A 23,863-nucleotide genomic window follows, 5' to 3' on the forward strand; every position below is an offset into this window, starting at 1 on the left:
CGAGTCAGTCTGCCACTGGTATTGTGACACGCTGGACAGTGCTTGTGCTACAATAAAAATGGTTAAAAACACTCTATATACAGTGTGTGTGTGTGTGTGTGTGTACACACACACACAGTAGACTTCCGATAATCCGGCACCTTTGGGACCCAGGGGGTGCCAGATTATCGGATATGCCGGAGTATCAGGAAGTACTCCGGCAGGGAGGCTGTGACGGGTCTGGGGTGGGGATTGGCGGGGAATGGCGTGGCGTGGGGCGAATCCTCTGCCATTTTGCAGGGAGGCGGGGGAAGCCCCGCGCAGCCGCTGGTGACAGGCCAGCTGGGGCTGCAAGCGACAGCGACAACTTGGGGAAGTGGTGGGGCAAAGCAGCTGGGGTGCTGCTGAGTTGGTCCCGCATCACTGCCCCTCACCTGAGCTTCCCTAAGTCTGCCACTCATCAGTTGCAGCAGCGGTGGACTAAGGGAAGCGGCGCGGATCAGAGCAGCTGAGGTGCTGCCTGGCGCTGAGCAGCAGGGTGAGGGGCGGTGCTGCAGGACCAACCCGGCAGCACCCCAGCTGCTCTGCTTCGCGCTTCTTCCCCAAGTCCGCCACTCGTCAGTTTCAGCAGCCCCAGCTGCGGACGTGGGGAAGCGGTACGGAACAGCTCCAATTGTCCGGCTGGCCGGAGCACTTCCGGACCACTGGATGCTGGACAATTGGAGTTTTACTCTGTCTGTCTGTCTGTCTGTGTGTGTGTGTGTGTGTGTGTGTGTGTGTGTGTGTGTGTGTGTGTAAAACCAGCTTATAGTACCTCCTGATAGTCTGGCATATTTGATAATCCGGCACCACCTAGATCCCAAAAGTTCTGGATTATCGGAAGTCTACTGTATATACTTCAGCTGAAAGGGCACTTCTGATGTCAGTAAGGAGCTTCTTGAATTTAAAATAACATTGAACAGGAATAAGATGTGTCAGAATTCTGCAAACTGGATGATTAATCATTTTGATATTGATAAAATTTTTGTAATGTTTCTTTTCTTAATTCTAGGATGATCCTTTCAAGAATAAAGCTTTATTGTTTAGTAATAATACACAAGAATTGCATACGGACCCATTCCAGGCAGAAGATCCATTCAGATCTGACCCCTTTAAAGGAGCAGACCCTTTCAAAGGCAGTAAGTAACTGATGGCTAATTTAAGAACCAGAAAACCAGTTGTCCTTCAAACATGTATTTTTTTACAAGCTATGCTAATCTTATTAACTGAATGTGCCCTGCAGTTCGGACTAACGGGTGTGAAGAGCAGTTCCCACTGAAGTACCCCACTCTAATTTCCCTGCGTGGATGCTCTTGGTTAAACTTAAAAGGTCCAGAGTTTGCACTTTTAATTTGCCCCTGCATCATCTATACAGGCAATTATTGTTAGGGATGTTAGCTATAGTGTATTTTAGTAATCATGTAGCTACAACAACCTTTAGTAGTTATACGGTTGCTAAAGTACTCCCCGGGGGTAGGACCAGCAGCCAGTGTGCTTCTGCTCCCACTTCTAGGGAGCCCCCTGCCGCCCTGTGCTGCTGCCTCTGTATCAGCGGCAGCTCCACTGGGTGGCAGGTAGAGTCCGTCCAGGAGGGGAACCGGTTTTAAAAATGGGCTCCCCATACAGATGGGTTTCCACCTGTTGCCCCATGCTGTTGTCTCTGATACAGAGGTAGCAGCGCGGGGTGGCAACAGCCCTGGTTCACAGGGGGCCTGAGCTCCTTATAGACAAAGGCTGGGCTGACATCCCATAAGCACCAATTTCCCCCAAGCACTAGCTCCTGCTAGTGGTGCTTCCTGTGTGAAAGGCAGTGGGGGGAGGGTCAGGTGGCTCTGTGGGAACTGGCACGCGTGGGGAGCTGGCTTAAAAGTCGGCTCCCCATGAGTACCAGCTCCCGCCTTCCCCCCTTTTGCTACCTCTCATAGAGAGGCAGCAAAGTGGGGGGAGGTTGCATGTGGTAGCTTGGTTATTGGTTAATCATTTAACTGGCTAGCTACTAACATCCCAAATCATAGTGCAGCACTTTGGTGTGCACTGCTGGTCACACCCCATTAGTCCAAACTTTAGGCCTGTGTAGATGTTCTGTAAGTAGTTGACAAAACAAGATATTTTCTCTTTTACCTAGATGATCCATTCCAGAATGACCCTTTTTCAGAACAACCTCCTGTTTCAACAGGTAAAAGCTTTTCCTTTGAGAAAGGTAGGATATAATTTGCAGCCAAATACAGATATGCCCAGTATTCTGCTGGCTTTCCAGGGCTTCAGGTTAAACTGGGGAGCCTGGAAAATATGTGTGCGTGCATGTGAGAGTTTAGGAAGAAGCTTTTAAATGTACTAGAAGACTTAACCCATGTTGCCCAGTTCCGGGGCCAGCCCAGGGCAGCCGGGCCTGCCCGGTCTGCCTGCTGGCTTCTTCCTGGGGATGGTCTGGTCAACAGCTGCTCTTTGGTGGCAGCCAAGGGCCACACCATGGCAGGCAGCTACTCCCTGGGGCGGGCTAGGGTGGTGGGGGACCCTGTTGCCAGTCAGCAATTGCTCCCCAGGACTGGAACGCTTGCTATGGTGATTCGTGAGTATACCTGTCCCCACTACTTGCTGCCCCCCTTTGGTCATTTACGAGTATAATAGTCCTTGCTATTACACCCCTCCTTTTCTGTTTGATGTGAAACAGTCACAATTGATTGTCCTGGCACAACCGAACCCTGATCTTGTTTTAAGTTATGATAAGAGGAAGCTTCATACTAAATTACCGTTTAGGAAGAGTTCTTGAACAGACAGATGGACACACAGACGCACAAACTCTCTAAAATATATAGCAGATATGCAATTTTATTAAATATAGTTCATAACTGTAATATAAATGTTATAAAAATATCCACTTAATTGGAATTTAATCATAATAGTTTATCATTTGATAAATAAGTTTGAGATAAAAGGCATAATTGGTCCCTCTCCTTGCTAAGGCTTGATTGCTCCCTATAGCACATTGTTTAGTGTTTTACCTGTAAAGCAATTCATTTTGTTTACATCCCTTAACTCTTTTGCTAGATCCATTTGGAGCAGATCCTTTTAAAGAAAGTGACCCATTTCGTAGTTCTGTCTCTGAGGATTTTTTTAAGAAACAGGTGAAGAATGATCCATTTATCTCAGATGCATTCACAAAAAAACCCACCCTGCCCTCAAAGGTAGGTAATTTTTGAATGTTTGCATGTTGTACTATCATCATTTTTTCTACTGTTATGCAAATACTTTGCCTAAAAGTACAGGAAAAATATGTCCAGAGATTTTAAGTGCTATATAAGTGACATGTGACTAATTGCATCCATGAGCAGTTGTGTTCATTTCTTGTGGAACTGATGGCCTACAACTGTTAAAGCAGCTGAGTTCTTATACTTGCTATTTAATTACCCCCCTTCTTTCCTCCCCCGTGCTTTGTGTCCTTTTTATGGAGCTTTTGTCCTGTACCACACTCCCATCAATATAAAATAATATGTATTGCCAAACATCCATCGTTTGTATTGCCAAACATCCATGTAAGTGACTGACTTATTCAGTGGCACAAAGTAATTTATACATAAGTCATAAAATACCAATTTTATATGAGTATTTTTGGCTGATAATAATTGAGGTATTTGGTAAAGTTGTGTTGGTATAACTAGGATAGTTATAGTGAATTTTATTCAAACAGTAGTTCAGAGTCAAGATTTCATACTTGTCTTATAACTAAGACCTTAACAACATAGTCCATTTTGGTCAATTTCAGAGTCATAGGATTTAAAAAATCATGAGCCATTATGGCAGGGCCAGGGCACTTCTTGGTTTCCCCACCTACAGACCCTGATTGGCCTTGGGGTGAGAGAGCATGTGGTGCTTCTGAGTGCCATGCACTCCTTGCAGGGCAGGAGGAGATTTTGTGTGCTTCCCCAGATCCTAATTGGCCTGGAGGGAGGGGGATAATGGCAGGACTTCTGCAGGCTGGATCAACTCACAACCCACTCCTGACATAGAGTAAAAGTACATAAAAGTACATAAAAAAACAGATTTCATGGTGGAGACCAATGTGTTTTTCCCAGGCATGAATTTGGTAGGACCCTACTTATATCAGAGTATTGGTTTCTTTTGGTGAAAATGTGTTTCAGAGAATTCCTTTCTATTTACAATCATAGGGCAACGTTTTCAAATTTCATTGCCTAAGATTATGCATCTAAATACGTGGCCACATTTTCAGAGCTTATGAGTATGCCTGGGGTTTTGCATTGGTGACTAGTACCAGCTTTATTTTACTGTAACATCCCCTGCACTGCTCAGCGAGATAGTACCTTTGTTGTCAGCAATCCTACATTGTTTCATTGATATCAAGATCTACATGCACCAATAGTGTGTTTTCAGCCAAAAAGAGTATTTCATAATGTTTGGTCAAATTTAAATTCCACTGACTATAATAGACTTATATTAGAGATTAATTAATTACTTTGGCCTAGAATAACACATGCCTTTCTTCTTTATCCCTCATTTAGCATGATCCCTTTGAAAGCAGTGATCCTTTCACAGCTTCAAGTATCTCTTCAAAAGGCCCAGGTAAGAAAAGCACAGATAATTTCTGCTTCCTTTTTGACTCAGTAATCAGTTAAAATTTGGAGATTTGTTAGCGCTAGCTCTAGGCATAAGCAGACTAAGCAATTGCTTAGGCCCCTGACAGCTCAAAGGAGCCCTCAATTAATTATTAGTATGTGTGGGAGGAGCCCCAGAGGGCCTAGATACCAATGGCTCTGTCCTTCTAGGTGTTCTCTCAACATCCATAGTTTCTGAGAACCAAATTACCTGGACGTCCTCAGGTAGGAAAACCACATATCTCTTCCAGTAGAAGAATATAGAGAAATCTTCCATGAGGGGGCAATTTTCATGTGTCACTACTTTTTCTCCCCTTCTCCGGACAAGACGGTTTGGGTCTACCTAGGTTAAGAATGTGTCATTTGAACATGACTGAGTCTTATGGGTAAACAAGACTTCAGGGTGACTTAGAGAAGTTTTCAAGATCATGGAAGAGTTTGCTGAAGCTGATAAGTTATTCATAAACAGGAATTTAGAGATGCTATCTTCTAATATTTGGAAACAATGCTTGAGAGGAATTTTTGGGAAAGTTGGAATGTATGTGATCTAAGTAGACTTAGGCTTGTCTACAAAGGGAAATTCATGAAAACTAATACAAACGAATTAAAGGTTTGAATTTAAAGTGGATTATTTGAATCTAGTAAACTCCTGTATAAACACCATGGCTGTGTCTACACTGGCATGAATTTCCGGAAATGCTTAAAACAGAATACTATTCCGTTTTCAGTTTTTCCGGAAAAGGAGCGTCTACATTGGCAGGCTGCTTTTCCGGAAAAGCCCTTTTCCGGAAAAGCATCTGTGGCCAATGTAGACGCGCTTTTCCGGAAAAGAGCCCCGATTGTCATTTTCACGATCGGGGCTTTTTTCCGAAAAAGACTACTGGGCTGTCTACACTGGCCCTTTTCCGGAATAATGTTCCGGAATAAGGACTTATGCCCGAGCGGGAGCAGCGTAGCTTTTCCGGATTAGCGGCTGATTTTGTACAGTAGAGCGTCGTTGCTTTTCCGGAAATTCAAGGGCCAGTGTAGACAGCTCGCAGCTTATTCCGGAAAAGCGGCTGATTTTCCGGAATAAGTGGCCCAGTGTAGACACAGCCCATCTTTTGGAATTAAAGCAGTGTGATTTATCTTAACTAATTCAAATTAAGGCCGCTTTACTTCTGAATCATAGAATCATAAAACTGGAAGGAACCTCAAAGAGGTCATCAAGTCCAGTTCCATGCTTAGCAGAACTAAGCACCACGTTCATCTAACCTGCTCTTACAAATCTTCAATGATGGAGATTCCATAACCACCCTCCACAGTTTATTCCAGTGCTTAACCACCTTGACAGTTTTTCCTAATGTCTGACCTAAACCTCCCTTGCTGCAATTGTCTTATCAGACATTAAGGAGAGTAATTTTTCTCCCTCCTCCTTTTAACAGCCTTTTGTATACGAGGGTACAGAGGTTTAATGTGGTTTAAATAATTAACTTCAAATTCATACCTGCTGTTAATTCAGATCAATTTTCCTGCATATCTCCATGCAAATAAGTCCTTAAGCATCAGACAAAGTCTCAGTAAACATCATTGAAATAAACTACCACCTACAGAGAGTTAAGTATGAGGTAAACAGATGGAAGTTCAACTCAGAGTTTTTGTCTTTTCATCTTGGAAACAGTGCATGTTTTGTTACTGCCAAATTTTTCACCCAAGGAAAATAAATTGATCAATCTTCTAGTTCACCGAAGTCATGATTGCTGACTGGATAGTATTTTATAGCAAATATTTTATAAAATCATGTTGTAGGTATCAGCTCAGACTTAAACAGACTTTGTGGTGATTTTAACAGCATCATAAAGAGAAAAGCATGACTTTCATGTGAATTTATTAAATATTTTGCGTATTGGCACTAGTATCGAGAGGGCTTCTTTATGTTGGTGTCCTTTTTAAATTTGTCTAGTGGTCTACATTAGTGACAGTAGACTTTTCCCCAGTCTAGGTATTATTTTAAACAAAATAAAAAGTATATAGCTTTGTTCTATACTTGTTTCAGATCCTTTTGGAACGTTAGACCCATTTGGAAGTGGTGCCTTCAATAGCAATGAGGGTTTTGCAGATTTTAGCCAGATGTCAAAGGTAAATGTTACCAAGGGAAGCATCAGTCCTTCTCTGTAATGTTTTTTTCATATTTTTATTTAATTCTTGAAGAGTGTGAAGAAGAGAATATTATTATATTGAAACAAGCAAAATCTTACAGTCACATTTGAAAAACTGTCTGAAAGGGACTAATGATATAATTACCTTGAAAACAGAAGGCTTTTAATAACTTGTTTGTCTCACCAAAATCTCTAAATTTTTTGGGAGGGAGAGAGTGTCTGTTTTAGTGTAGCATAGGTGACCAAGTCTAAGAGGGGTAACTGTGTTAGTCAGTCTCTGTGAGAACAAGGAGTCCTGTGGCACCTTAAAGACTAACAGATTTATTAGGGCATAAGTTTTCATGGGTAAAACTGATTAAGTGGATTTTACCCACAAAATCTTATGCTCTAATAAATCTGTTAGTCTCTCAGGTGTTATGGGACTCCTCATTGTTTTTCTAGATGACCTAATTATTATTATTGAGTTATCCTGTTAGTTCTATAGTTGAAATTTGCATAGAAAACAGGATTCAAATCCCTTCATTTCACATTCTGTATTTCATTTTACACTCCACATTTTAAGACAACTCTGTTATTTATTTGGTCAAAATTACTAACTTTTTTTCAGAGGCAACATTTAAAAGTGAAGATTTTTTAAAAATGTGTCTGGAAAGTCCGACTTTTGGGGGAGCTCCTGTAGTAAAAAGACAGACAATACAAATTCAAACTTCATCCTATTCCTCTGATATTTGAAAATGTGTGTGATTTGAAAAAATGTCATTCCCGTATTTTTCATAACTTAATGTAGCCCCACCAGTTACTTATGTTCTCCACTGTGCAGCCTTCTTCTCTTGAGTTCTCAGCTGTGCTCCTTGTGTCTGCATCCCCCAACCCTGATGCTGGGGAGCCAGGAAAGTAATCTGTATAAGTGTATGGAAGTGCAAAAGAAGCTCAGTTCCTATGTGCCAAGTTCACAGTACTGCTGCTGCCTCTGCTTTCTGGGACATGTTTAAAAAGACATAATTTTGTTCCCCTCTTCTATATCTGATGACAAAATCCATTTTTTTTGAAGATTCTTTTTGGAGAATTAAAATGAACGTCAGTCATCCAACCTTTTTAGTGAGCCCTACAATGACAAGTGTGTGCACTGAAGAGAAAATATTGGATAGGAAATAGATTTGATTTTCTAATGTTTTTTTAAATAAGGGAAGACAATAAAATCTTTAAAGATACATTTTCAAGAGATATTAAAATCACAATGTCTTTCTGACCAAAATAATATTTCCTGTCTTGTTTGCATATAAAGCTTTTTTCCTCCACTAGGTGGCAGGAAATAGCAAGCTACAAATAGCAAGATGCTTTTCCTACATAACTCCTTTTCGTGTTGCAGGATCAAAGTTTTATATACATTTGAAAAATGATAAAGCTGCTATATAGCAATTAAAAAAATCTGTGGTATCCCTTTTTATATATTTATTTTTGAATGGTTGGACGGGTCCTGTACAGGTGGCTGTAGAGAATAAAAAAGAAAGCATGGTTGCAGAATTATGTTTGAGAGCTTTTTCCAGATACTTTTAGTAAAACATAGGCAAGGGTGAATTGAGATGGATGGGGGTGAGGCATGAGGGTTAGCTAGTTGTTTCAAGTGTTTCAAGACGGTATGTGATGTTTCACTGCACAAGCAAAAGCTTATCAGATAGTCGACACTCTAATTGACTAGTCGTTCCGCCCCACTTGCTGCCTCTATCAGAAAGAGGCAGCAAGAGTGGGGGGGAAAGCAGGAGGGAAAGAGTCCCTGCTGGGGTTCTTGTACATTTCAAAGCGGAAGTGCTGCATGGAGCCTGGTGCCATAGGGGACTCTTGAGTCCTCCACTGGCCCTGGGCTCCATGCGGCATTTCAAAGTGGAAGTGCCACATGGAGCTTGGGTTAGGGATGTAAAATTTTGATTAATTGGCTAATCGATGCAATTTGCATGGACTCTTCAATTAGTCAATAAGAGTGTCTCTGCCTTTGAAATGTAGCAGCAGCCCCAAGACTATTGCTACACTTCAATGGCGAAAGAGCTCTTGGGAGCATGGGGCCAGTGGGGGACTCAAGCAGAACCCTGCTAGATCCATGCTCCCTGTGGCCTTTCAAAGCGGATTCCCAGCTGAGTCCGGGCTGCACGCAGCATTTCAAAGTGGCAGACCCAGGGCTCCATGCAGCTTTGCCACTTTGAAGCACCCCTTCCTTTTCCCCCCCACCACTTGCTACCTCTTTCTGATAGAGGCAGCAGGGTGGGGGGGAGCAACTAGCATATCCAGGGCTTGACAGATCATTGAATCTACTCACCCTGGCGAGTAGATTTCAGCTGGTCGCCCCGTTCTCCGGCGGCATGCGCAATGCGGGTCTTGCACATGCGCAGTGCGGGGCTGGAGAGAAAATTTCGCCGCCGTTTGCCAAGCCCTGAGCATATCAACTATGTGATAAGCATTTGTCGACTAGTTGTTCACATCTCTAGGTCAGGACCAGCAGGGGAACTCAAAGCCCCTGATGGCCCCAGGCTCCATGCAGTGTTTCAATCTTTGAAATGCACACAAGCCTTTGCTGAGGTTCTTATACATTTCAAAGACAATGCCAGGCAGCACTTCCACCTTTGAAATGTAGCAACAGCCAGGTGGCTCTTGCTACATTTCAAAGTGAAAGCGCCCTTATCGACTAATCAAATAGTCAATGGAAATTCCATTGACTATTTGATTAATGGATTAATCAGATTTTAACATTCCTACACTGCATGTAAGCAATGGCTCTATTATACTGCATGTACAAAAGTGGTCTGAGTGAAGGTTGCTCTAGAAATCTATATAATAATAATTATTTCTGTAACTGCCCGAAAAAAGACTTTGCTCTACAAATTAAGGCCCTGATCTTGCAAATATATTTTCTCTCTCTCTCTCCTTTAACACAAAATTAAACCCAATTCATTAATGACTCTAGTCACAGTTACATGTATAAGTTGTTTGCAGAATCAGAGCCTAAATCAGATCTCAAGTAGCAAGAGTGTGGAGGGGTTATTGTATAATAGTAGTAAAAGAACCTTGACATCCACCCGGTCTAGTTCTCAGCATAACAGAGCAAAGAATGCTGTGGATTTCTTTTTAAATGCTAAGTTATGTGTTCATGGGATAGTAACTTTCATTTGACTGTTGGTGAGTGACACAAGCTTTTGAGCCACTTAAAGTAGGAATACATAGCAAAGAAAACCCCGCAGCTGGTCCATGCTAGCCAGCTCATGCTCATTGGTGGTTTTATTGTTATTCAGACTTCTGAGCTCTGGGACCCTCCCACCCTGCAGGGTCCTGGAGCCCAAGTACAGAAGTCTACATGCAATGAAATGGACCCACAGCCCACGCCCTATAAACCCAACTCAGCTGGCATGTCCCAGCCACTCTTATCTCTGGTATCTCAGAGTGTCTTTCCTTGTTCATCAAGAACTTGCATTTTTCTTGTCTTGAACTTTGTGCCTGGCTTTTACAAAGGCATCTTTACTGTTCAATATGTATTGCCGTATTTAATCGTTAGTGTTGGGTCCTAATGGGACCTGGCCCAGTGTTCAGGTTTTGGGCCCTGTGATTCCTATAATAGGCCTATTCCTTTTAGCAACCCCCCTGGCAGCTGCTTCAAATGTCTATAGGGAAGGACACTTTAAAGAGAGGCGCTGGATTTGTAAGGACTTTCAGCCTTGTACACAGAAGGAGAGGGATATCCAGCTCAGCCCTCTGCCTTGCATCCAAGCCATCCTGGCGTGAGTGGCCCAGAACCTTGGCATCAGTAAGAAGTGTGCTGCTGGCATCAGGGCCACTTGGCATGCCTCGAGACAAACCCAGGCCTCAACAAGGGGCTCCTCTGGAACTAAAGATAGCTGCAGCGGCACAGGAGCCAAGCAAACAGAGCTGTAAACAGGGGAGTTTGAGTGGGAGTTTGTAAAGGGAGTTTGGATATTGGAACTTGATTGGAGTTTGTTTTTGCTGTGGAGGGGGTGTTTTGGTTTGTTTTTGTGTTGTTTTTGTGTTCACCGGACTAATAGGATTTTGGTGAGAAAGTAGATAAAACATAAAGGCATTAGTGGCCATGGCCCAAGGAGTAGAGAACACAAGGAGGATGATTGGATGTGGTAGCTGCGGTACGTACATGATTCTGGAGGGGGTACCTGAAAGGAGTTTTGTTTGCATGATAGAACTGATGGAAGAAAAGATCCGAGGACTGGAGATGCAGGTGGAAACTCTGGTCGAGTTTAGAAGGGGGTTTGAGCAGATGATGGGGCAAAGGCATGACATGGCTAAAGGGGAAAGCTTAGATATGCAGATGGAAGCAGGATCAAGGGCCTCAGAGGGGGGACTGCTGGGCGAAGAAAATGGATAGTGGAAGCATGTGACTCAGAGGACCAGGCAGAGGAAAAGATGGGTCAGTGAAGGAAAAATAGAGCTCAAGAACAGGTATGTGCAGTTGGAAAATGAAGAAGGGGTACAGCAGGTAGATAATGAAGATGGAAGGGTAAGGAAGAAGAGAAGAGTGGCTAGTCCCATAGATAAAGGGGAAGACTTAATGGAGACAACACCAATAATGAGCATTAGGATTACAAGGGAAAATAGGAATGGTAAGGACTTGCAGCCAGAGGAAGCTAGAGATAGACCAGAGAATTTCATTATCACTAGGAAAAGGCAGGTCTATGTGACTGGGGACTCCTTATTGAGAAGAATAGATAGGCCTGTAACCAGAGCTGATCCAGAGAATAGAAGGGTGTGCTGTCTGCCAGGTGCTAAAATACGAGATGTGGAACTGAGGTTGAAGAGAATTATTAAGGGAGCAGGAAGGAATCCATTGATCATCCTTCATGTAGGAATAAATGATACGGCTAGATTCTCGCTGGAACGAATTAAGGGAGACTATGCTAGGCTGGGGAGGAGGCTCAAGGAAATTGAGGCTCAGGTGATCTTTAGTGGGATTCTGCCTGTTCCTAGAGAAGGGCAACAAAGATGTGACAGGATTATGATGATCAATAGATGGCTTAGGCAGTGGTGCTATAAGGAGGGCTTTGGGATGTATGGTCACTGGGAGGCATTTATGGACAGAGGACTGTTCTCTAGAGATGGACTTCACCTAAGTAGGGAGGGAAATAGACTTCTAGGATGGAGGCTGGCTCAACTTATTAAGAGAGCTTTAAACTAGGAATTTGGGGGAGACGGTTGGGAGATGCCAAAGTAATCTCTACGCCAGATTTTAACACTGAGAGGGAGGAAAACGAAGTAAGAAAGGGTATATCTGGGGATAGGAGAATGAACATGAGGAACGGTGGGGTGGATACTAGTCTAATAGGTCATATTGGAGGTATAACGTCTGTGCCAAATTGGGTAAAGAATGTGAATGAGGCCAAACAGCAAAAATTAAGATGTTTGTACACCAATGCGAGGAGCCTAGGTAACAAAAAGGAGGAACTAGAGCTATTGGTCCAGGAAGTGAAACCAGATATTATAGGAATAACAGAAACATGGTGGAATACTAGGCATGACTGGAGTACAGGTATTGAAGGGTATGTGTTGTTTAGGAAAGACAGAAATAAGGGTAAAGGTGGTGGAGTCGCATTGTATATCAAAGATGAGGTAGATTGTAAAGAAATAAAAAGTGATGGAATGGAGAAGACAGAGTCTGTTTGGGCAAAAATCACATTGGGGAAGAAAACTATCAGATCCTCCCCTGGGATAGTACTTGGGGTGTGTTATAGACCACCAGGATCCAATTTGGATATGGATAGAGACCTCTTTAATGTTTTTAATGAAGTAAATACTCATGGAAACTGTGTAATCAGATTTCAACTTTCCAGATATAGACTGGAGAACAAGTGCTAGTAATAGTAAAAGGGCTCAGATTTTCCTAGATGTGATAGCTGATGAATTCCTTCATCAAGTAGTTGCTGAATCAACAAGGGGGGATGCTATTTTAGATTTGGTTTTGGTGAGTAGCGAGGACCTCATAGATGAAATGGTTGTAGGAGACAACCTTGGCTCGAGTGATCATGAGCTAATTCAGGCAAGATTGGGCATGCCAGCCAGCATTGGTGGCACTAGGACAGCGGCAGTGATTACTGTGTCAAGACCCATCTTTTCATCCCTGGGTTGGTGATTGGACTCCACGTTGGTGCTGCAGGGGTTTCACTTCAGAACTCTGTCCTTGTCACTGACCCTGGTCTCCAGCGTCTTCAGTCTGGCTGGGGAGCCCACCTGGGTAACCTGAGCATCCAAGACCGGTGGGTATAGGATGATCTAGCCCTTTGCATCAATGTCAGGGAACTCAGAGTGGTTCACCTGGCCTATCGAATGGTTCACTTGCCCGTACCCCTCCTGAGACACAAGGTTTGCAGGTCCTGACACGCAAGACCGGTGTGATGTACTACATCAACAGATAGGGAGGGGCTGTATTCTCCCCTTTCGTCAGGAGGTGCCCAACTTTTTGGGATTTCTGTGTGTTGCATGCTATTAATCTGATCACTGCCCACCTGTCTGGCTCCAAGAACATTTTTGTAGATCATCTCAACAGAACTTTCTCATCTCTTCAGAAGTGGTCCCTCCAGCTGGAGATGGTAGAGGTAATTTTCCAAAGGTAGGTGACTTCCTAATCTGACTAGATACAAACAGGTCCACTTGGGAAGTGCCACGAGTTTTGCTTCAACCAGCATCTGCACAAAGGTTCCCTTTTGGACAACTTCCTTATTCCTTGGACAGCGTTCATATGTCTTTCTACCAATGCAGTGTTCCTTCTAATTTTTCCCATCTCTGAGTAAAATGAATTTTTGTTATGTACTCCAGTGTAGAGTAATTTGAAACTCATCACCTTTCTATTGGTGCACATAACAAAATTCATGTTGTGGGATCGGGGCCAAGGGATTCTGAGTGTTGGAAGGGGTTTAGGCCTGGGGCAGAGGGTTGGGGTTCAGGAGTTGAGGGCTCCAGCTAAGGGTATGGGTTCTAAGGAGGGCTGGGATTGAGGAGTGGGACAGAGGGTTGGGTGCAAGGGATCTGCCTGGGGGTGAAGGCTCTGAGATGGGTCTGGGAATGAGGTGTTTGGGGTGCAGGAGGGGGCACAGGCTCTGGGCTGGGGTGTGGACTTTGGGATGAGGCCAGAAATAATAGGAGGTGGCTCTAGGTTGGCAGGGTCTAGGGTGAGGTAGGGGGTTAGGGCTCAGGCTCCTGGGCAGTGGCACTAAGGCAAGGCTGCCTGGGGCCTGCCTGTCCTGGGGCACTGTGCTATACCGAGAAGCGACCAGAAGGTCTTGCTCCAAAGGGGCATAAGGCTCCATGCTGCGTTGCACATGCTGCTCTCGCCAGCAGGGTAGAGGCTCCATGGAGCTCCATAGTCCCCTGCCTAGGAGCTGGACCTGCTGTGCTGGCCATAACCAGCGGCAGCACACTGGGTATGGTGAGCAGGGGCTCCTTTCTCCTGCCTGCGACAATTCGCTCCTAGGACCAGCAGAAAGGGGTCAGTCTTCCCCAGCTGCAGCAGCTCTGTTTTTGGATCAGTGCAGAGGGGCGCTGCCCCCACTGGCATAGCTACTATGGGGCTTCAAGGGAGGCATTTTCACCACTGCAGCCCTGAGCTTCTGCGCGGTGTCTAATGGAAAGCAGTGTTGCCATGCAACTCAGCAGAAACTTAGGTGCCGTTGATTCACAGGGTCCTGGTGAAAGTCAAGTAGGACAGAGCAAGAGTCATTTGTGTGGCAGCATCAGCACTGGCTTGACATTCTGTTGGTCCTGTTAGTAGCCACTCCCCTTCTGCTGCCTCTTCAACCAGATCTGCTGTCACACAACCATAGCAAACTGCGGCATCCCCACTTAGCGGTGCTGCACCTGATGGCTTGGCCCCTATGTGTTTGAGTGCGGATGAAGGAGCTATTTCAGCTTGCATTTGTTTTGCTCAGCAGCAGGAAACCCTAGATCAGGTAAAGTGGAAAAGTTTTGAATACACCTGGCAAAGTGGAAAACTTTTGACTATTAGGACTTGGATTGGGGCCCTTGAGTCTCACTGCAGGACATCCTGGATTATTCACTGCATCTGACGTTTCAAGGGTTGTCCCTTTTCTTTCATCAAGGTCCACCAGTGCTACATCCCCCAGTCCATACTAGGTCCCTCTTCACCTATCCCATGACAGCACGTTTCTTGAAAGGGCCTCTAGCCACACATACAGGAACTGTTCTCCCCGGGGACTTAAATCTTGGTCTGTCCTGGCTCATAGATTCCGAGGGTTGGAAGAGACCTCAGGAGGTCATTGAGTCCAAACCCCTGTCCAAAGCAGGACCAACCCCCAACTAAATCATCCTAGAAAGGCTTTGTCAAGCCAGGACTTAAAACCTCTAGGGATGGAGATTCCACCACCTCCCTAGGTAACCCATTGCAGTGCTTCACCACCCGCCTAGTGAAATAGTTTTTCATAATATCCAATCTTCCTCCATTGCAACTTGAGACCATTGCTCCTTGTTCTGCCATCTGTTATCACTGAGAACAGCCTCTCTCCATCCTCTTTGGAACCCCACGTCAGGGGCTTAGAGGCTGCTATCAAATCCTTCAGCCTCTCCTTGTAAGTCATGTGCTCCAACTCCCTAATCATTTTCATTGCCCTCCACTAGACCCTCTCCAATGCATCTCCATCCTTTCTGTAATGGGGGCCCCAGAATTGGACGCAGTACTCCAAGTCAGTCTGTAGAGTGTCAGAGATGAGTGCACTCACTTTGGAACCCCTTGTGCTGTCATCTTCAAGGACAAAGTTCATCTGTGACCTGATTGCTTCCCAGTTTCATACTAGCCAGGATGTATTTTTACCTGTCCTTTTCCAGAAGCCCCATGCATCACATGAGGAACAGGAGGCTCATATCCTTGATATCAGGCAGGCACTGGCTTTCTGTATAGAAAGACAGAACAAAGCTATTCCTTACGTCAATGTAGCCGTCCATTGTGAATAGAATGAATGGTCACGCTGTGTCCGCTCAGAGGATCTCATCCTAGATCACAGTTTGCATCCATTACTGCTATGAGCTGATGAAGGTACCTCGCCAGCAAATCTAACATTGCACTCAAACTAGAGCAGCGGTGTCATCGGCAACCTTCCTGACACAGGTGCCTATCCAACAAATCTGTCAGGCCATAACCTGGTCATCCATCCACATGTTCGCATCATATTAGTAGTTACAGAGCTAGCAAGCTGGAGAAGATGCTGGCTTCAGCAGAGGAGTGCTACAATCTGCGAATCTGTGAACTTCCAGCCCACCTCCAAAGATTCTGCTTGTGAGTCACCTATAATGAAACTGACATGAGCAATCTCCTGAAGAAGAAAAATGGTGGCCCACCTCTTCATAACTGTTGTTCTTCAAGATGTGGTATTCCTGTCCATTCCATTGCCCATCCTCTTGCCCCTCTGTCAGTTGTCGGCAAGAAGGAACTGAGGGGTGATCTAGGGCCAGCAGTGCCTAATATACAAGTGCACAAGTGAGGCACTCAAGGTGATGGTAGCCAGCCTTACAGATACTGCTAAGACAAAAATCTCCAGTGACTATGCTCATGGGCACATGCACATCTACAATGGATTGGACTTCTCAAAGAACATTTAAGAAAAGGTGGATAACTGGTTTTTGTAATATGCCATAAATCAGGTGTCACTGTTTAGTCCATGATTTTTAGAATCTATCAGAGTAATGAATGTTGCTCCCAGACTCATTTTTTGAAACTGTAATACATGGTTCCTTTCAGGATACGAACTGATAGGTCAGATATTAAGTGATCAATTTATGAAAAGTGTTCACCCACAGACAATAGGGTGCCTTTGTCTTTTATCATTTTCCTGTGGGAGTTTGTTCATGAGCACATTGATTGTCTTGTTTCTCCCACATAGTTGTTGAGGCATTTAGTGCACCGGATGAGGTACACCATATCTTGTGATAGGCTCATATAGGTTCATGGATCATGAAGCTGTGTTGTAGGATGTGTTGATCATTGTAGCAATGGAGGTATATCTGTGACTTATTTACTTGTTCCCATAACATAAGAACTAGGGGTCCCCAAATGAAATTAATAAGTAGCAGGTTTAAAACAAACAAAAGGAAGTTTTTCTTCATGCAGCACTTAGTCAACCTATGGAACTCCTTGACAGAGGATGTTGTGAAGGCCAGGACTTTAAGAAAAAGAACTAGATAAATTCATGGAGGTTAGGTCCTTCAATGACTATTAGCCAGGATGGGTAGGAATGGTGTCCTTAGCCTCTGTTTGTCTGAGGCTGGAAATGGATGACAGGAGAGGAATCACGTGATGATTGCCTGTTCTGTTCACTCCCTCTGGGGGTATCTGTTGGAAATACAGGATACTGGGATAGTAGCTGGACCTTTGGTCTGACCCAGTATGGCCATTCTTATGTTCTTATCTCTTGTTCTGGTAGGAGTATCTATAAGTGTGAAGTAAGTAAACGAACAATAGATTTATACCCCTACTTGCATGTATTAACTCTTTGTATACACACGCTCTTAGGAACATATGTGTATGTATATGAATATAAAATAAATGGTTTATAAAAGCTCTGATGTGACAGTTGTGAAAGTCTTTTTTTGTGTACGAAATTTTCAGTAGATGTGTACACACTGAGTACATTTTACTACATCCTGTACTCAGATATCAGATTAGTTACTGAGGGGTAAGATATAAATAGGTCTAAAATACCATTTTACCTCTTTCATTTTCCTTATTATTCCCCAGGTGCCCTTTCTCGTTAAAATTTTCTAGGGATAAAAATTGTAAAAAGTGCTTAGGTGACTTAGAAGTCGAAGTCTATCAATAACAGTTAGTGTGATTTAGGCTCTTATGAAACTTAGGTGCTTTTGAAAATGGAACTTAGACTCTCTAGTCACTAAGGTTCTTTTGTGAATTTTACTCATCATTTTTCTGAGTTAATTCAAACAGGAGTTGATAATTTTCAGTTATTTTCTATAAAGTTAACAAGTCATCTTTACAATCTGCATATGTTTACCTTTCCTTTATCTCATAGCCCACAGCGTCAGACCCTTTCACCTCCTCTTTTGGAGGGATAGGATTCTCAGATGACCCTTTTAAAAGTAAGACAGACACTCCAGCTCTCCCACCGAAGAAAAGCGTTCCTCCACGACCTAAGCCGCCGAGTGGTAAGTACTCTTTTTCCCTAGTAGCCAGTTCCCCCAGTTTTCCCAATTTGTCAAGATAAAGAGGAATTCATGATTTTCTGTCTTGTTGATGTCAGTCAGTCCAGATTCCAAGACCAACATCTGATTCAGACATGCAGTTCTTAGGACTAACTATCTGATTTTCAGTAAACAACAAAATGTGTCTATACAGTTTTGCATTAGTTCAATTCATAGCTGCTTCTGAGTACAGGCAGTCCCTGGGTTACTTACAAGATAGGGACTGTAGGTTTGTTCTTAAGTTGAATTTGTATGTAAGTCGGAACTGGTACATATTGTAGGGGAAACTCTAGCCAAACATTTCTCCAGAGCTCAGTTTTATTCTCCCACACCTCACTTCCCTCAGTCCTTTATTCTCAAGCTGAGGTGTCTGCTGAGAAAAGCCGCTCCGCATCTCCCTGGTCTACTGGGGAGGGGCGGTAGCTTCGCATCTCCCTACTCTGCTGAGGGGAAGCAGCTAGAGCGGGGTTGCCTCACCCCGTTTGTAAGTAGGGATCCGATGTAAGTCGGATCCATGTAACCCGGGGACTGCCTGTATATGGGTCAGTTCTGTTTTAGAGATTCTTAAATATGAATAGATCTGCTATGTAGGTTGAGCTTAGAATATAATTTTGTTTTAGTATTCAGCTTCAGACCATTTGCCATTTTCTAAACTGGTCAGATGCTGCCAAAATTAAATTGAGACTCTTCAGAGCTGTTAGTTCAAGTCCATTTTTATCAAGGCCTCATTCAGCCTTGGGATCAGCCTCCCCTTGTATGGCTAACAAGGGAGTAGGCCTGACCGAGGTGCGCAGGCTTTAAAAGCCAGAAGTAGAGTGACAAGTGAAGCGAAGCAGACAGGAGATTGAGAGAGAGTTTGACAGAGGGTGTCCTAATATGCTTAGGAAGACCCTATGCCCAAACTATTTCTGACTCCTCCGCCTGCGTCTGTAGCCAGGCAGACCTCCTGACCATGGATGCCTCTACCCAGATCCTGGTGTGGTTTTGCAGGGACTGTGGCTTGCAATTCCCACTCACTGATATCCAGGTTGGGGAGACCATCCAATGTGACAGGTGCCTGCTGTTGGAATCTCTCAGGCAGCAGGTGGGAGAGCTACAGGAAGAGGTGGCTAGGCTGAGGAGCATCTGAATCCACAAGGAATTCCTGGAGAGTATTCATGTGGAGACTACTGAGGCTGAGGAAGCTACCCCATTACAAAAGACGGCTGACACACCACTGGTAGAGGAGGAGATGGCTTGATCTCAGCGGGGACACTGGCAGCTGGTCACTTCTCGCAGCAGGCAATGTTCTACCCCTGCTCCCAACCCTCCCAGCGTGGTTCTGAGGAACCGTTATGCTGTTCTGGATATGAGAGTTGAGGCAGAAGAGGAGAAGCCTTGTACCCCCCAAAGCTGGGAGGTCTGCAGCCATCATTGCAAGGAAGAAACGTAGGGTAGTGGTGGTTGGAGACTCCCTTCTAAGGGGGACAGATGCACCCATCTGTTGCCCTGATATATTATCTCGGGAAGTATGCTGCCTGCCAGGGGCCCGTATCCGAGACATTGCGAAGGCATTTTTGAGGATTATCAGGCCCTCTGAATGCTACTCATCCATTTGGGTACAAATGATACTGCAAGGTGTGACCTTGAGTGGATCAAGAGTGACTACAGGGCTCTGGGAGTACAGGTGAAGGAGTTTGGAGCATGGGTGATGTTCTCTTCAGTCCTTCCTGTCAAAGGTAGGGGCCTGGGCAGAGACAGGTGCATCCTGGAATTGAATGCCTAGTTGCTAAGATGGTGTCTTCAGGAGGGCTTTGGCTTCCTTGACCACGGGATGCTGTTACAAGAAGGAGGACTGTTAAGCAAGGATGGGGTCACCTTTTGAGGAAGGGGAAGAGAGTGTTTGGATTCAGACTGGCTAACCTAGTGAGGAGGGCTTTAAACTAGGTTTGACAGGGGCAGGTGACCAAAGCCCAGAGGTGGGTGAAAAACATGGAGACCTAGGAGGTGGGTCAGATATACAAATGCAAGAAGTATTGGGAATAAGCAAGAAGAACTTTAAGTGCTAATAAATAAATACAAATATGACACAGTTGGAATCACAGAGACTTAGTGGGATAATACACACGATTGAAATATTGGTATAGAAGGGTACAGCTTGCTCTAAAAATAAAAAATGTATGTAGGGGCAAGATCAGAAAGGCAAAGGCACAAAAAGAGCTAAATCTAGCAAAAGGCATAAAGCAGGGGTTTTCCAAACTTTTTGACACGGGGACCAGTGAGCTTTTGGAGGACCAGTAACATTCATTTGCATATATGCATATTCATTAAGCAAATGATGAATATTCAGATAAGTTGTTTCTGGTCCTCCCAAAGCCCCCAGTGCCAGCTTTAGCACAGCTTTTGATACGGTCACCCACAATATTCTTGCCAGCAAGTTAAGGGAATATGGATTGGGTAAATGGATAAGATGGACAGAGAGCCTGCTAGATCAGGGTTTCCCAAACTTTTTACTTTCGTTGGAACCTGTTTTTTTCAGTACTGTTTTTTGCAGCCCAAAAATATAAACGCATATAAAAAAAGAATTAAAAATGAATAAATTTTCAGTGTTTCACCCAGCTGCATCCTCTGCCCAGCCTGGGTAAGGGCTTGGGGTACCCGGAGCCGCATGTGCACTCCAGGGGTATGTCTAGACTACATGCTTCTGTCGCCAGAGGCATGTAAATTAGACATACCAACACAGTCAATGAAGCAGGGATTTAAATATCCCCCGCTTCATTAGAATAAAAATGGCCGCCGCATTGTGCTGGCTCAGCTGTTTGTCAGCACAAAGCGTCAGTCAAGACGGAGATGGGTCGGCAAGGAAAGCCTTTACCTACCGATCCCTTATGCCTCACGCAACGAGGTTTATGGGAAGGAATACTGCAGAAAGGGATTTAGAGGTCATAGTGGAAGACAAGTTAAACATGAATTAACAGTGTGACACAGTTGCAAAAAATGCAAACATGATTCTGGGATACATTAACAGGAGTGTTGTGAGCAAGACAGGAGAAGTCATTCTTCCTCTCTACGCTGTGCTGATTAGGCATCAATTGGAGTACAGGCAGTCCCCGGGTTACGTACAAGATCGGGACTGTAGGTTTGTTCTTAAGTTGAATCTGTATGTAAGTCGGAACTGGCGTCAGCCGCTGCTGAAACTGATCAGTTTTAACCGTGGCTGAATCTGGATGCCAGTTCTGACTTACATACAGATTCAACTTATGAAACCCAGGCGTCCCCAAGTCAGCTGCTGCTGAAACTGATCAGCGGCTGATTCCAGGAAGCCTGGGGCAGAGCAACTCTGCCTCAGGCTTCCTGTAGTCAGCCGCTGGTCAGTTTCAGCAGCGGCTGACTTGGGGACGCCTGGGGCAGAGCAGCTGGGGTGCTGCTGGGTTGCTCCAGTAGCGCGGCTCCTCGGCGCTACTGGAGCAACCCAGCAGCACCCCAGCTGCTCTGCCCCAGTCGTCCTGATTCAGCCGATGCTGAAACTGACCAGCAGCGGCTGAATCAGGACGCCTGGCGCAGAGCAGCTGGGGTGCTGCTGGGTTGGTCCGGAGCGGCGCTGCGGGACCAACCCGGCAGCCCCCAGCTGCTCTACCCCAGGGGTAGGCAAGAAAAGCCTGGTCTGCTGGGGGGGGGCACTAGCTGCATCCTCTCCCTCCCCCCCAGCAGACCAGGGGGACAGGAGCAAAGCCTTGGAGCACGCCCGCAGCGGGACAGCCCAAGTGCGCCTGGGCTGTCCCGCTGCGGGCGTGCTCCAAGGCTTTGCTCCCCATCTCCCTGCAGACCAGGGAGATGGAGAGCAAAGCCGCTGAGCATGCCCGCAGGGGGACAGCCCAAGCGCGCCCGGGCTGTCCCGCTGCGGGCGTGCTCCAAGGCTTTGCTCCCCGTCTCCCTGTTCCCGTGGTCTGCTGGGGGGGTCCAGCAAAGCCGCTGGACCCCCCCAGCAGACCAGGGACACCTGGGCGGCTTTGCTCGTTTGCCCGGGAGCAAAGCCGCCCAGGCGGCGGCTTTGCTCGGGTGTCCGTGGTCTGCTGGGGGGGTCCAGCGACTTTGCTGGACCCCCCCCCAGCAGACCAGGGGGACAGGAGCAAAGCCGCCCAGGCAGCGGGACTCCCGCCGCCTGGACGGCTTTGCTCGGGTGTCCCTGGTCTGCTGGGGGGTCCAGCGGCTTTGCTGGACCCCCCCAGCAGACCAGGGAGACCGGGAGAAGCTTTTCTTGCCCCGGAGGACACAGGTGGCGACCTGCCGCCCGTGAGCTCCGGGGCGAGAAAAGCCCCGTTCGTAAGTGCGGATCCGACATAAGTCGGATCCGCGTAAGTCGGGGACTGCCTGTATTGTGTCCAGTTCTGGGCACCACATTTCAAGAAAGATGAGGAGAAATTGGAGACAGTCCAGAGAAGAGCAACAGAAATGATGAAAAGTCTAGAAAACATGACCTGTGAGGGAAGACATGATAGCAGTTTTCAAGTATCTAAAATGGTTTTACAAGGAGGAGGGAGAAGAAAAATTCTCTTTGGCTTCTGAGGATAGGACAAGAAGCAATGGGCTTAAATTGCAGCAAGGGCGATTTAGGTTGGGCATTAGGAAAAACTTTCAAACTGTCATGGTGGTTAAACACTGGAATAAATTGCCTAGAGGGGTTGTGGAATCTCCATCACTGGAGATATTTAAGAGCACCTGTCAGGGATGATCTAGACCAGCATTTCTTAAACTTTTTAAGACTGAGGAACGCCAAACAATAAATTTTTTCTATGGGGAATACCAAGGATTTTTTGTTGGGGGGGGTGGGGGGGGAAAGGTCGGGAGGGGGGAAAGAGGTTGGTGGGAAAAAAGGGCTAGGGGGAAGTTATGGAGCCAAAACAAAACAAAAGGGCGGCCATTTTTAATTCTGTTATTCTCCGCGGCACACCTCCGACTGCCTCATGGCATACCAGTGTGCCACGGAACACAGTTTAAGAAACACTGATCTAGACCATGCTTGGTTCTGTCATGAGGGCAGGAGACTGGACTCAATGACCTCTCAAGGTCCCTTCTAGTTCTAGGATTCTGTGATTCTAAGTCTTGCCACTTGGGATCTTGCATCATAGCAGCCATTAAATTTTCAAACACTAGTTTTCAGCTGCCATTTTGGTTTTACTCCTTAGAAGGATCTTATAGATGCCTTTAAAAATTGGTTTCCAATTAATACGGTATTTTGGAGCATTGTATGTGTGATTACTGATGAATACTGACCAAAAAAAGTATTGAGTGATTGTAGGAAGGTCCTTGAAGCAGTTAATCCCACATCTATCTATTTATAAAATCTCTATCACCATAGTATCTAAGTGTCTTCCAAGACTTTAAAATAGAAATAACATATACAATAAACCAGACTAATAGGACATTGCTGAACAGTGAGGGAGATTACACTGTGAAGAAAGAGATAATCTCATTGCCATCTAGAATGCTGCGGGTGGTGAAGTGTTGTTGATTTTTCATTGTCAGTTTTCATGGGACGTATGTTCTTGACTAAAGAATATTTTATCTTTCTGGTAAAGGGTCTTAACAAATAGTTCAAAATTAAAAGGGTAATGCCACTGTAAAAGAATACAGGTTGTAGCTCCCTAAACTGGAACTCTGTGGTCTGGCAACATCCGAGGTCCAGCAGGACCGTAGATGTTCTCCTTCGAGTGGTGTCCCTATGGGTGCTCCATTCAGATCTTGGTGCATCCTCACACTGGTGATCAGAGATTTTTGCCTAGCATTGTCTTCCTACATCGTGCATGCAGTCGCTGTCTCGTGGTTTTTGTCTGTTGGCTACGCACACGGCGTGGGTCCTCCTCAGTTCCTTTTCTGCCACCCTCAGCAGAAGATGGAGTCTCTTAGCAG

General features: G+C 45.2%; 1 protein-coding gene across 9 annotated transcripts in view; it reads left to right on the plus strand.

The window, feature by feature from the left end:
• Positions 1 to 23,863, plus strand: part of EPS15L1 (epidermal growth factor receptor pathway substrate 15 like 1) — a 118,929-nt gene that overhangs the window by 56,767 nt on the left and 38,299 nt on the right. For 6 of the 9 annotated variants that reach the window (XM_075903356.1, XM_075903357.1, XM_075903358.1 and 3 more), the window contains 6 exons: positions 1,031 to 1,157; positions 2,144 to 2,194; positions 3,067 to 3,203; positions 4,536 to 4,596; positions 6,664 to 6,746; positions 17,806 to 17,938. In XM_075903356.1, coding sequence (XP_075759471.1) covers positions 1,031 to 1,157; positions 2,144 to 2,194; positions 3,067 to 3,203; positions 4,536 to 4,596; positions 6,664 to 6,746; positions 17,806 to 17,938 — 592 coding nt within the window. The remainder of the gene's footprint in view (positions 1 to 1,030; positions 1,158 to 2,143; positions 2,195 to 3,066; positions 3,204 to 4,535; positions 4,597 to 6,663; positions 6,747 to 17,805; positions 17,939 to 23,863) is intronic. The other 3 variants (XM_075903360.1, XM_075903362.1, XM_075903364.1) reach the window with 1 other exon arrangement.

This window comes from Pelodiscus sinensis, chromosome 19 (assembly GCF_049634645.1).
Source record: "Pelodiscus sinensis isolate JC-2024 chromosome 19, ASM4963464v1, whole genome shotgun sequence".
Taxonomy (NCBI): domain Eukaryota; kingdom Metazoa; phylum Chordata; order Testudines; family Trionychidae; genus Pelodiscus; species Pelodiscus sinensis.